This window comes from Aethalodelphis obliquidens, unplaced genomic scaffold (assembly GCF_003676395.1).
Source record: "Aethalodelphis obliquidens isolate GAN/ISIS:26980383/991018 unplaced genomic scaffold, ASM367639v1 scaffold28, whole genome shotgun sequence".
NCBI lineage: Eukaryota > Metazoa > Chordata > Mammalia > Artiodactyla > Delphinidae > Aethalodelphis > Aethalodelphis obliquidens.
In genome coordinates this window covers 3290389-3303966 of record NW_020837972.1, presented here as the reverse complement: position 1 = coordinate 3303966, position 13578 = coordinate 3290389, and the positions used below count along the sequence as shown (strand labels likewise).

The window sequence follows — 13578 nt, the reverse complement described above, 5'->3', positions numbered from 1 at the left end:
CACTGAAATCACAAAGGAAGGCCAAGTGCCTTAGCAATCTCAATAAAAATATGAAGTTCTTTTTACAGGGTAAATTTCATAATATAAAAAGTTTAATGCCATCTGGAAAACTGTAATTTACAAAAAAAAAGTCCACATAGGCCAAAGATGGCTAACACTGCATACAAGGGGCATGAGTGCCAAGTGGGGAAGGCGTCTGAGGAAGGGAGATGTGACCACGTGTGTCCTTACATGGAACATCTTTGAAGGGTCTGGCACAGACAAGGGCCCAGTTCACAAAGCACATGGACAGTTCTTTTAGGTAAAACAACAAAATATGTGATGAAAATTATACATTTTTCACATTCTGCCTACTTACTAAATGCAAACCAAATTATTGTGTGGCATTTTTTCCAGCCTGAACTGAAACTAACGAAGTGACTGTTCTCCTTGTGGTGGGGGTGGTGGCAGGACAGGCACTGAGCTGGGGACTTGCCGAGGTGACCGCCTACCGGGATTCACCGGGACAGACAAGCACAGCGAGGACAGCGTGTGCAGCAGCGCGTGGACCAGGGACCGTTTCAAGTGGATGGAGGTGAGAACTTCTTCATTTTACTACACACCAATACCAAAACGCATCAAAATGTAAGCTTGAGTAGCTAATTTCGTCTTCGTATATTGACTTAGTTAAAGATCACTGAAGTAGTTGCATGGTTCACTGGTGAGAAGTAAGACAGATTCGACTACCTTGCTTTGTGGTCATACCAAGGTTTCTAGGAGAGGGAGATTTTATTGCTTGTATTTGGTGTATTTGCATCTGATGGAGTAGAGTAGGGGCAGGGGTTCCAGTTTCCTGAGCTGAAAAAGAAATAATATCCAATGCTGTCTGCATACAGTGAGGAAAAATATTTTTGTAAATTTCACCCACACCCATCGACTCCTTCCAAGTGGGGCAAAGAGCCGAGGACTATGCAGGGGTCATTCGCTTCCATCCACATGGCTCAAGTTCCCACGCATTCCTATCAGTTTTATCCACAGCCTGACACTCACTTTCCCTAGATTGTAGAAACAAAACATTATGCTAATTGTGTTTTCTGTCATCTATACCAGGAGTCAGCAAACTTTTTCTTAAAAGGCTAGATATCTTAGTTTTTGTGGACCAAGAGGTAAAAATCAAAAATATTATGTAGGTATTTATTTATATAAATATTTTAAAATGTAAAATCCATTCCTAGCTCATGGCTGTAAAAATCTGGGCCTCTGACCAGATTTAGCCTGTGGGTCATTTGCCAACCTCTGATCTGTACAAAGAATTTGCAAATTATACAATCTCACATAATTTTTAAGTGCATACTGTTTTCAAGGTAGCCTGAAAAATTCACCTTGATTTTACATCCATTTCACTTGTATAGAAAACACCAAGACTGACAGTAAACATAAAGAAGCGGCGACTCTACAGTGATTTTTAGATTGGTCCTATTATTTCACCATCTTTGCTTTTCTTCCTTGAAACTTATATCTAGGACCAAAAAAAAATCATATATTCCATTTGGCTTTTCAACATGAAACCTACAACAACAAATGTATTTAGGACTAAAACCAGGTTAGGGTCCACGAGTCCTCCTCGCTGGCTTGGTAACCACGGGGAAGCCGTCTGGGTGGTGGAGGATGTGCGCTAGAGGGAGGCCTACAGGGTTGTGCGCCCTCGTCCTCAGGGGTGGAGCAGAGACCCGGCCTTTCCTCCAGGGCTACTTGGCACTTGGGAAAGAGGCTGAGAGTTGCTGAGAAAGGAACAGCCCAACTATCTATATGTGGATTCAGAAATTTACTTTGAGGTTTATTTCTTGTTGTTGACGACCTGATTTTTCTATCTAAATGCACAGTGCTATAAACTTGGCTTTTATTTGCTACACTGGTTTTTATTACCATTTATAAAAGACATAAAGACAACCTCATAGTTGCTTGCTTCTTTATAAAGTATTTTTCTTCCAGTGTTGGGATCAGGGTTAGAATGGGACATACTTTTGCTTTTGTCAACATGGCTCTTGGGTTAAACACAAAAAGCTTCTATGACATAGCTCAGGAGAGTAAGACAAATTGAATAAATATTATCTCTTCCTCTTTTCAGAATACAGTGAGGAACAGGGCAACTAACTGGTCAGTGTATGTTTATAAAGTGAGATCCTATCCAGGGTTAAAAACTCCCTGGAGGTCTTGATGTTAGTGTCCCTCCTGCCAGGCCCCTCCTGTCCACTCCCTGTGTGGCTCGTGTCCTGGGACAAGAGGCTGCCCACCGTTGTATGATGGGCCCTCAAAGTGAGGATGGTAGGATTTCAATTTTAGAATTACCTAAAAGAGGCTTATGTAAATTCTCTAACTAAACTTAGGACTAACATGATTTTCAGCACTTCTTTTCTTTATTTAAATATGTTAATGGTTACCCCCACCTAGACTGTTCTTTTGTCTTGTCCCAACTGGCAACAGTATCAGTGAACTGACATAGCTATAGGAAAAGTCCCTCTTTTTTTTTTTTTCTATGACAACACTTGTAGGTATATCTCTTTCCCTGTTCAGCAGTAATTCAGATGTATATCCCAGCAGAAGGCCCCCTGCTTCTGAGGCTGTGGACATTAAAGTCTTCTGTGTGAGGGGGAGGGGATTTGTCCTTCGGACCACAGGAGCAAGGGGCACTGGTCACACTAAGATGAGGGTCCAAATGCAGCTCACAGATGTGAGGTGCTGGGATTGTGGGAACCTGGTGACAGATTTAGACAGAAGGGGTTTTAGAAACCTGGCATTGGGAAAAGATAATAAAATTAAGCAGGTAATAAAGGGAATAAGAGCTGGAAGGCTAGATTCTGGTTAAATCTAGTTAGCCATGGGATTTTTCTTTTGTTTTTTTGTTTGTTTGTTTTTTGGTTTTTTTTTTTTTTTTTTTGCTTATAAGGAAACTGAATAATTTCAAACTCCCCCCTCCAAACTTGATAATTGCTTATTGAAGACTATTCAAAATTTGACATTTTAAAAAACTTTTTGAGCTTTTAAAAATAATAGCTATAAATGCAAAGTACTGTTGATAATAAAACCAAGTTGTTTATCCACGTACAAAAAAGGTCAGTAATGTTTTAAAAGCACAAAGTTGCATTTTTAAATCACAATTGCATAGTTCTAAAATGCCTGGGTAAGAGTTACATAAATTTTTTTAAGAAAATTCAAGTTTGGTTGACAGTGGGGCCCCAGGGACATTTGTAGCCCTCAAAGAGCAGAGTTCAGGAAGTGAATTATTGCCTTGTTACTCTGATGTTACAATATCATGAGACCAAAACTGCTACAATTTAATTATAAATCATTGGCATTTTTAAAACCAGTATCCTGTTTTTTGGCTACTATAACACTTTCATGTAGAACTCAACTTAGAGAGATTTTTATATACCCTACCCCCAACCAGCACCTGAAAGCCTTAAAAAAGCTCTGTTTGTATTTCTATGTATAAAAGGTACTGCATATATACCTCTTAGCAAAATATGTGCTCCCTTTCTCTCCCCACCCCAGAACCATGACCATTTTTGTACAAAAATCCTGTTGAAGAATCGCATCAAAGATGAGAAGCAGGGAGTTCCAAGGTAGACATTTGGTGATGTGTAGAAAATTCCATGAGCCTCCTGCACCAACCCCACAGAAGTCCTGGCTTTTGGTGAATCTGGCCCAGAGTCCCAGAGGGGCTACCAGTGTGTGTGTGTGGCGTCTGGGAGTGGTGGCGCCCGCGCCCCGAGAGCACCCATGCTGGGGCAGCCACGTTCAAGGAGCAGGCCAGGTGAGTGCGGAGAGCTGGGCTGTGGGCCGCTGTGCTCCAAGCCGGTGTTGATGGGTATAAAAGATGTTTTAGCATTTAGAGGAAGGAAAAAATCTTCCTGGGGACAGAAACTTGTAGCCGTTTCCAGAAGGAAGTCTCAAAGGGCGCGTGGGCACTGCGGCAGGAGGGCCGGCGGGCAGCGGCAGCGTGCTCAGCGAGGTGGTCTCCGTATGCCAGTGTCCGTTGGGAGGGGTTTTTGGGGGCGTTTCCCCACATTGCTGCAAAGACAGCTCCTTAAGTTCCAGCTTGTCTGCTCCTTCCTCCTTCTTGCTGTGCCGAGGTGACAAGTTTAATAGACTGAGGACATCTCTCTTGGAAGTCATCGTTCCAGGGGTCCCCCGGAATATTTTCATTGGTCCCGTGGAATGCTGGGGTGTGCTCTGCCAAAACATCTTCAGGTTGTGTACAGCCTGCACCTTCTCGTCGATGGCTGCCATCTTCAGCTTGTCTATGTCGGGAGCGTCAGCTGGACTCGAGCGAGTGGAGCCAGCTGAGGAGTAGGAGAGAGCTGGGGACGGTGCACTTCCAGCAGGAGACTGGTGGCCTGAGCTCGGGGACATGTTCCTTGGTGATTTGGAAATGTGAGCACTGTAAGGAGAGCTGGGATACTTCAGCTTAAAGAGAGGCTGGTCGGTCAGGGAGGTCTGGGAGTCAGAACCGGGCGACGGCCGGCCACTGTGCTGGCTCGGGCTGTCTTTGATGGACGCCTCTGAGGCGGTGGGGCTGCTGTATCCTGAACTCACCTTGGGTAGTGAAGAGCTTCTGGCTGGGGGCTTTGGTTTGATAGTAACTGGCGACGGCTGGCTCTTCTGGTGGGAGAGGGCAGGCCTGCTGAACGCACTTGTTTCTGACGCTCTGAAGACAGCAGCGCTGTTGGGCACGGAAATGCCATCTTCAGGATTAGTGCCCTTACCTTGACCACTACCCCTCTGAAGACGTTCCACCGCAATGAGATGGCTTTGTGTCTCCTCTAGAATCTTTTGGGCCAACTCTTGTGGATCGAGCTTTGGGTTGCTCTCTTCTTGGGATTTCACGGTACTATCTGTTTCTGTACTAGACTGGTCTGATTCTCCCGTATCTGAACTTGCTAGTTTTCCAACCTTCTGGAAGGGTGAGTTTGGGCTGGGAATCAGAGTCATTTTAACTGGAGAGTTTGGAGTGCTTATGCTCCCCTTGGAGCTTACCGAAACTTTCACACTGCCAGCTGTCCCGACGCGGGACTGTTTGTGATCTGGTGAGAAGCGAGTCTGTCTGTTTTCTTGGTAGGCCGCCAAAGGCTCAGTGCTGATGATGGAAAACCCTTCGTATTCTTCTTCGTCTTTGCTGTCTGCAGGGCGGGTCGGGGGGGACAGCTGGCTCCGAGGCAGGGTGGATCGCTGTGGGAAGGCGTTCTTGGACCGGTCGTAGTCCTGCCTTCCTCGAGGACCTCCGCCCTCTGACCCACCCTCAGGCTTGGAGACAAAGCTCATTGAGGAGGCGATGGAGCTCAGACTGTACACAGAGATGGCATCTGAGGCTATGCTCTCTGCACCGGTGGGAGAGAAAGGAGGGTGCTGGTAGCCCAAGGGCAGAGCATTGGAGACAGACTGGGCGGAGGCCAGAGACTCCAGGGAGGACGAGCTGTCAAGGCTGAGGCGCTTGGGCAGCTCAGTGGAATCTAAGACAAAACATAGGCGCCCAGAGGACAGTTAGAATTCTGTATGGTTCTTATTTTTCTTTCACAAGCATCTTTATATGCATAGAAGCTAGTAAAGCATTATGCAAGTGTTACTTATACACAACTTGAATTCATCTTATAAGCCTGAAACACACAGTCCTGTTGGGAAAAGTAAAGCTTACACTGGGGACAAAAACACCCCGAGAGTGCCCACAGCCCCGTGCGCTGCAGACCCCGCCATGTGCCTATCTCCACTCTGCTCCCTATCTCACGGGACCCCATGGCAGCCTCCTGCTCTGAATGGGGCGATCTGTGATGCCCCCTGTCCTTAACCCTCATGCGCCATCCCTTCCAGCTCCGGCCCCATCGCTCCACACCCCAGCAACCTCCTCTCCGCACGGCCTCTCCTCCCAGCTGCTCTTAACCCACTCCAGTCAGGCTTTCGTCCTCCCCAGTTCATGTAAAGGTTAACAGTGGCCACCAAATCTGGTGTTCTGCACAGTCAGTCACACCTGGCCCTCATGGACTGATCCTTCCCGGGCCCCTCCTTATCTCTGTGACCTCTGACCCCAGGAGCGCCCACAGGACACAGTCCTCTTCCCCTCGGACCTATGTGCACATTTATGTCTCCACACTGGACTCGTCTAACCAGCTGCCTATGAAGGTGTCCAAGAGGAAACTCAGACCCCTCCCATTCCTTCTGCCACTTTCAAGGTCTCAGCAAAGGCAGCCCCATTCTGGCAGCTGTTCCAAAGAACAGGATATCACCTTTGGCCCTCTCTCTCTGAGCACATTTATCAGCAGGCCCTGCTGGTCGCCTTCAAGCCTTGGCCACCATCCGAGCCAGCATTTAGCCTCACTTGGCCTCTTGAGAATGGCAGGCAGGCTTGCCCCAGGGTCTGAAAAGTGCCTCGCAGGCCCGGCTCTGGGCACCACTGCTCCCTCATCATCTCTGCTGCGATGCCACCCTCACTTCCTTAGTCCCTTAATCTGCACGTTTTCTGCAGAGCACATGGTGGCACCTCATCTAACATATACTACATATATGCTCATCGTAAGCTGAGTTCCACGAGAGCAGGGAGTTTGTTTACTTGAACATTCCGTAACACACAAAAAGGTTCGTTCACTTAATTCTTCCTCTTCCCAAACCATAATCAGGGTCATGCCCGTGGCTCCTGGGGGCCACTTGGGGTGGCGCCACGTGGAGCTCTTACCGAAGAGTGCGAGCAGGGCTTGGAGCGCAAAGTGCATGGTCCGTCGATTGGCTTGTTTCCCGGTTTTCAGGATTACTTCCTCCTGACCAACCTCACAGAGATCAAAACCTATAGAAACAAAGAATATAAACACCTGCTTCCTTAGGGAAGATTCCATGTCCTAAAAAGGATTAGGGCTCCTCTCATACAGTCCCAGGGGAACCCCTGCAGACCCCCCCAGAAAGCCCCGCCTGGGCCCCCCACCTGCACGTCAATCATGTGAACGTCAAGTCACGTGAACCAATGGGGGCCAGCTCTGCGACCATCACACCTGCTCAGCGTGGCTCCCCCTTGCTGTGTGTGGACCTCTGTCCCTTTGTAGAGCGCTGAACTGCATTCTCCAGAGGAGAGGGTGGGAATTAGTAAGGCTCATTAACACTTGTCTCCATTCTTTTGCAGAAGAACAGTCCACTTAAAGAATACTGTCCAGGACAGACAATGGCCACTCCGTTCGGCATTAGGTCCAATATTTAAAGCTAGTGCAGGGGAAGGTGGAAGCTTCTCAAGGGCAAGGACACTGTCTCCATGTGTGGTCAGTGTCTGCCACAAGGGCTCTGAGATGAGCTCTCTCTGATGCTGCAGAATCTGCTGTAGGCTGAACTGCCCTGCAGGCACCCGCTCCTCTCTGCCAGAGCCTAAGGGGCTGCTCCTGAGCCTAACAGTTCTAATGAGACACGGAGCTGGCACAGCCAAGGGCAGGAGCCTCCTGAGCAGGAGGCTGCCTAACGAGCTGTTGCCACAGCACTTAGACTCATCAGGGGCCATTACAGAGGCAGCCAGCATGTCTCCCGGGAAGAATGTAGGAGGAAGAAGCCAAACAGACACCACAGCCAGTGCTGCGTCCATAGGCGGTGCCACGAGCAAGGAGTTAGGGCCTGGGAGCCTCAGCATGGAACGTCTTCACTCACCTCCTCAGCGGATCACTGAGCTCTGCCTGAAACAGTGCAGATGCTTGGTGCCGGCAGCCAAGGGGCAGGCCCTGTGATCCCAGGCCCTTCCCCTCTGACCTCACAGTCTTCCCACAATAAGGACCCATGACACTTGATGGATGACGGAGAGCATCCGCCAAAGGAGAAATCTGTCTCTGCCTTTTTTATTCTTGTAACTCTGATATTGGTTCTGACACTATCATTCCTTTGGGAATTAGATTCAGTAGAGTAGCCACTCAGCATTCGGGTTGCTATGGGACATTTTCCTCTCTGAACTCAAAAATAAACAGTCCCTGAAAACAACAGGAAGGTCTCAGGGAACTCAGCACTTTGAAAACAAATATCTAATAATATAAATGTAACATTTTTAGTTAGAAAACTCTATCAAAGTAATTTGAACTGGTTGCTCTAATAGAACTGAGTCATCTAAATAAACCACAGCTCTGTGATGGGTGTGATGGTGCCAAGGGCTGGAGGGGGCGCTTCTCCCCAGTCTCAGTCCAGAGGACTTAAAAATCAGAAGTATGTACACCCAACTCACCCCTTGAGTATCACTGGGATTTGCAAAGTACAGAGACGTAGAGGAGCATCAATAAAAGTCACCTAGGATCCCAACACCAGAGAGAGCCAGTGACACACCTGGCAAAGGGGCATCAGAAACAGCCTGTCCACAGGGGAGGAGGGCTGGCTCTGTCACACCTGCACTCGAAGGGGGGCTGAGGCCCTGCTTGAGGACAAGAGCTTTTCTTTTATACAGAAGGGCCTTGGCTTCGTTCTTGCCTCACCCTGCAGCCCATCACAAAGGTGAAGAGACCCAACCTGGGCGTGGACCTGATCTTTCTCACCCTTGCTCCATCTGCTCCTGACTTACCTATTCAGATATAAATTTACTATGTTTACACCAAGAAGCCTATGTTTTAAGTCCACAGAAAACAAGCAAATAGTACAAATCATAAAGGATATCAAAGCATCTACTCACAGGGGATTTGGAGCCCCTGCGGGGCTGTGTGGCTTTCCCCCTTTACCTTCAAAAACAAATGGAGCCTGCCCTAAGCTGAGTTGGGCTGGGAAAGGTCATCTACAAATGGACTAGCAAAGATGGCCCAATAGTGAATATCCAGGCCTCCCAAGCAGAAGAGAAGTTCCTTAAAAAGGAATCTGCCCTGCCATGTTTGACGGCTGGTCCCTGTACCAGTGAATCCAGGCCATGTCAACCTCCAAAGACGCCCCACTCCATCAGGTTAAAAACCAAGGGACTTCCACTGGCCTCACAGCCCCAGGATCTACCCCATCCTCTCTCATTTGCCCCCGTGTCCCCTGCACCTTGCCCAAGCTCACAGACACTCTTCCCTCGGCCTGGATCTTTCATCCACAGGCTCTGGGCCTGCCAGCCTCCCTGCCTCCACCCCTCCAGCACATCACTGTGACCCCGATGCTTTTGTCTGTCATGGTGCTTCCTCACCTGAGGTGCTCCCCTTAGATTAGGTCTATGTCTGTCTGTCTCCCCCTCTAGCATGAAAACACTGGTAAGAGGGCAGGGCTTTTTGTCCTTTGCTCACTGCTGATCCCCAGTGCCTAGAACATTGCCCAACATAGAAAAACAAAACAAAAAATGTGTGGAGTGAATGGCTGTTGAAAAACAAAAACAAAAACAAAAAATGTGTGGAGTGAATGGCTCTCCGGCAAGTCTCACAGGCACTTAAGTGGGGCAGGAGGAGAGCAGCTTAGCCTCTTAAGATGTTTTATCAACAAACGCACCTGTGGTAAGAAAAGAGCGATATTGTTGGGAGGTGCCTCAGTTGGGTTACAATGCTGAAAAAGGAAGAGTGTTCTGGATTGAAAGAGGATCCTGAAATAAGCAGTTCTAGGTCCCCGTGGTCAGTCAAAGGTGGTTTCAATTGTATTTTTTTCTGCCAAGTTCCAGTAGCCAGTGATAGGGACCAATATTGAAATCATTATTTTATGACGACTATTTTCTTTAATCATGGCCTGACTCCTAAGAATACTTGAATCTAACAGATTCATCTTAACCCAATGACTACAAATGGGAGAGAGGAAGTCATAATGTAGGGAGAGTGGGACAAAGCTGGAAGGCCATTTGGAAATTGTGCTGAAGCACTAGAGTCTGCATTAGCTATTTTTAAGTAATAAACTAAGAAAACACTAAGACCCTTGAGTCTATCAACCCAATAAAAATGAGAAAAATAAGTTTTTTAAAAAATAGAATGAAAGAAGCCAATGAAGTCAAGGATGCTCCATCCTACCTAGAGCCGCCAGGAATTCGTGACATCCCGGGAGCCGCCACAGCTGGACGCTGATGGAGACCTGAATGGGGGCTGATGCGAAGTCCTGCTCCTTCTCGCCGGCCTGCAGCTGGACCAGCACCTGGTGGAGCTGAGCGGGGAGAGCGTCAGCGTCCGCTGCATCTGGCCCCCAGGCGTTTGTCCCCAAGTTTCTCTTGTGTCACCTGTCATTATCATCACTAATGACCTTACACGTGGGTAGCATCTGAAATTCTCTTTACGGTGCCTCCATGCCTACTGTCCTGCTGTCCTCTCTGTGGGAGCTCGAGGCCCAGGCCCCAGGCAGGGTTTCTGCTTCCAGCCTCTTCCCTCGCACACTGGCCACGGGGCTATGAGTGCAGGAGGGGACTCGGGGCCTAGAGGAGGGGTGGGGTCTCCCAGACACAACCTGCTGAATGTGTGAACTCCACCCGGGGCCTCGTGTGGGTTCACAGTGTGTTGCTCCTGCCCCTGCTGTTCTGAGGGAACTTGAAAGGTCAAATCAAGAGCACAAGAAGGGTGGAGCAGGAAAGGGGAGCCAGAGCGGAGACGGGGCAGACCACCTGAGCCAGCGGCACTGCCCCCCCAGCCTGAGCGCGTGTTGGCGAGACAGCAGTGCCAGGGGGACCTCGGGGTGGGCGGGTTGAGGGGCTCACCTGACAACAGTGCTACTCAGAGTGGTACTCACCATTCCAACCATATTTTTAACAGCCTTCGGCCAGCAGATTATAAGAAGAAGAAAGAAAAAGAGAGAAAGAAGAGAATTTAGACTTAAGCACAGGTAGTTACGCAACACAAGCTGATCACTGCTGTAGGAAGCACCACACCGGGCCCGCGGCTCTGACCCGGAGGGGAGAGGAGTGAGAGTCAGCAGGGACACACAGGAGAACGCACAGCCACGCCCAGGCCAGACACGCGCTGGGGGTGGGGGTGGGGCCAGGGTCGGCTAGGCCCTGCCCTTCCTCGCCAGGAGAGGGGGAGGGGCACAGTGGGCGCGGACAGGCCACTCTGTAGAGCAAAGTCCACTCTGGTTCCAGAGTGACTCGGAAATGCCCACCATCCCCCAGCCACTGGGGGCGGCCTGTGGAGGTCCCTGTGCTGGACCAAAAGCTAGAAATTAAGCTATCGGCTGTTTGGATGCTCAGCCCGGCCCTGTAAGTGTAACTCTAGCTTTCTCTTTTTGTAGAGCACAGGCTTGTAGCCCTCCTGGGTTCAGGATGTTTAAGTGTCTTCCTGATTCTATTCAACAAGCAGGTCTAACACACTTACTACAAAGTAGCAGAAACTCAGTGAAGGGGCCAGATGAGTGAGCTATGTTCCAAATCCAAGCTGGAAACCACCCCAGGTAGGGGGAGGCTCCAGGAACCAATCAGATTTGCAGAGGTTAACCCTAGATGGAGCAGCTCTATTTCCACATAGAAACAGTTCCGCTCAAATGAAATCTGCTGATATCTAATGATGTGTATTTTTCAAATTATTACACTGTAAGGTGACCAGAGAAAACTGCTCTGTGCTCTTTAGGGGTTGCTACACTGTCACCCCAGTGCTTGTTCCAGACCCTCACTGGCCAGTAGGAAGATCAGAAGCTCTTAGGCCAAGTTGGGAAGGGCCTACATGATGCTAAGGGTTAGAATCCTCCAATTCTCTGAATTAGATCTACATTCTCCTAAAAGAAAGCACTTTTTGAAAAGCTGCTAAGCAGCATCTTTCATGAGACTTGACTTTGTGTTCACCGCTGCGCCTCAGTGGTGGTTTTGTTTCAGGCAGGGGTCATACTTTGATCTAAGAATAAGTATTGGAGCACCTGTAGCCACCCTGACGGGATGGCCCTACACCTGCTGGCTTGGGTAAGGTGGCTGCCACACTTGTCAATCAGCAGAAACAGTTGGTGGTTAGGGATGATAAGGTGCAGGAGACCACTGAATGGAGAGTTCAGGAAATGCCCTGAGATTACAGGTGACTGGGGCCCCTTAAGCATCCTCTGAGGCCCTTGGGACTCAGTGCCCAGGGAGGACACTGGGAGAACTTGCTCCTCTGTGCCTGCACCTGCTGGAGAGGGCAGTTCTACTCCCAGCCCTTGCCTTTTCCTTCTCATTACAAAAGCTGAAAAAAAGCAGTGAGGCATCACGTGCAGGTTCCTATTTGGGGCCAAATCACTGTCTTTCCAACCCAGCACAGTCCTCAGACCTGGGCTCAGCTGTCCTGGCTCAACTCACCCGGCTGATGAGCTGCTCGCCCGTCTCCGAGGCAGTGATGAGCTTGCAGAGGGCTTGGAGGGCAGGGTTGGGCAGACCTAAAGCAAGGAGGAGGCAGGCGTTATCCGGAGGGGCCTCTGCACCCACGGTCCTGCACCTTCCGAGGGGAATGCACCCCAAATGCTCAGCTTTGGTGGCATTTTCAGAAGCTCGGGACAGCCAGACGTGTGTATCCGTGTCTGGCTTGTCTCTGAGAAGGGCAGATGGAGGCAGGGCCAGTCCTGACCCTGCTGTGTCCTCCAGGCATATGGTCACATGCCAGGACCCCAACTAGTCGCTTAGGCAGCATCACCCGCTTCGAGTGAAACACAAAGGGCAGCCCTGAGCATCTGTGCCCCGCGTCACCCTGGGGTCAGCCACACAGCTCTGTCAGATCCGAAGCTGCTGAATAAATGTTAATAGCAGCTACTGTTTGCCCAGCAAGACCTCACGTCACCCCAGGAAGGGGCAGAGGATATGTTGCCATCAGATGGAAACACTAGGTCAGGAGCACTCCTTTCCCCCAGATCAGGAGGAGTCTGTGTCTGGGACTCCTCAGCACTTCTCAAGAGACCCTCGCTCCTCCCCACCTGAGACCCAGCAGGGACCGCGGCCACCCACTGCCCTGCTCAAGCTGTCAGCCAAGGCTCACCCAGCAGGGACTGGATGGTGCTGCTGCACTGCTGGAGCCGGTCGCCCGGGTCGGAGGTTGGGAAGAAGACAGCTGCTGGCAGGCCACTGGCCGGGGGGTCCAGCCGGAAGCCCACAGCGGTGAGGAGGGCCTGCCAGCCAGGGATGCCGCCCACTTTGTTCTCCACGCTCTGCTGGGATGTGTACATGGCGTTGCGCTGCCCGTTCTGAATGCGCTGCAGGGACTTCTCCACCTGCAGGGAAGGGGGGAGTGAGGTACCACTCTGGGCGGGGGGGGGGGGACCCTCTTTTCTCTCCAAGTGGCTTTGGGAAGCTCTGCAGGGCTGGCAGCTGCCACCAGGCACCCAGGCCTGAGGACCACACTCTGCAGCAGCAGCCAGTGTCTTGCAAGGGAGGGGCTGCTACCATCAGAGCCGAGGGCTGGAGGCTCAGAAGAGTCCTGTCCCTTCCTTAACCCAGCTCCAGGCTGTCTTCCACAGACACTGAAGTGACTTGCCTGAAAACCAGTCTCCGGCCAGGGACCTGCCCCAAACCCTGCAATGGCTGCGCCTCGTCACTAGGATGAACCCTCAGGCCTTCAGGACCCCCTCACTGCTCGTGCACCTCACACACACCAAGTAGTGCCCACCGTGGGGCCTTCGTCCCCCAGGCCTCCGACTCCTCCTTCATCCTGTAGCGCTGACCTCTGTGTCCTGTGTCCACCTGCGCACGGGCCCCTTCCACCTTCCAGGGCCTAAATC

The 13578-nt window shown here is 50.2% G+C and overlaps 1 protein-coding gene across 2 annotated transcripts in view; it reads right to left on the bottom strand.

Annotated features, from left to right (window-relative positions):
• Positions 1-2513: 2513 nt before the first annotated feature.
• The window catches only part of TTC28 (tetratricopeptide repeat domain 28), a 603177-nt gene continuing 592112 nt past the window's right edge, over positions 2514-13578 (bottom strand). For both annotated transcript variants that reach the window (XM_027124409.1, XM_027124410.1), the window contains 6 exons: positions 12840-13071; positions 12170-12246; positions 10642-10665; positions 9936-10065; positions 6704-6811; positions 2514-5489 (listed from right to left, as the gene is read on the bottom strand). In XM_027124409.1, the coding sequence (XP_026980210.1) occupies positions 3862-5489; positions 6704-6811; positions 9936-10065; positions 10642-10665; positions 12170-12246; positions 12840-13071 (2199 nt within the window). In that variant the 3' untranslated portion in view covers positions 2514-3861. The remainder of the gene's footprint in view (positions 5490-6703; positions 6812-9935; positions 10066-10641; positions 10666-12169; positions 12247-12839; positions 13072-13578) is intronic.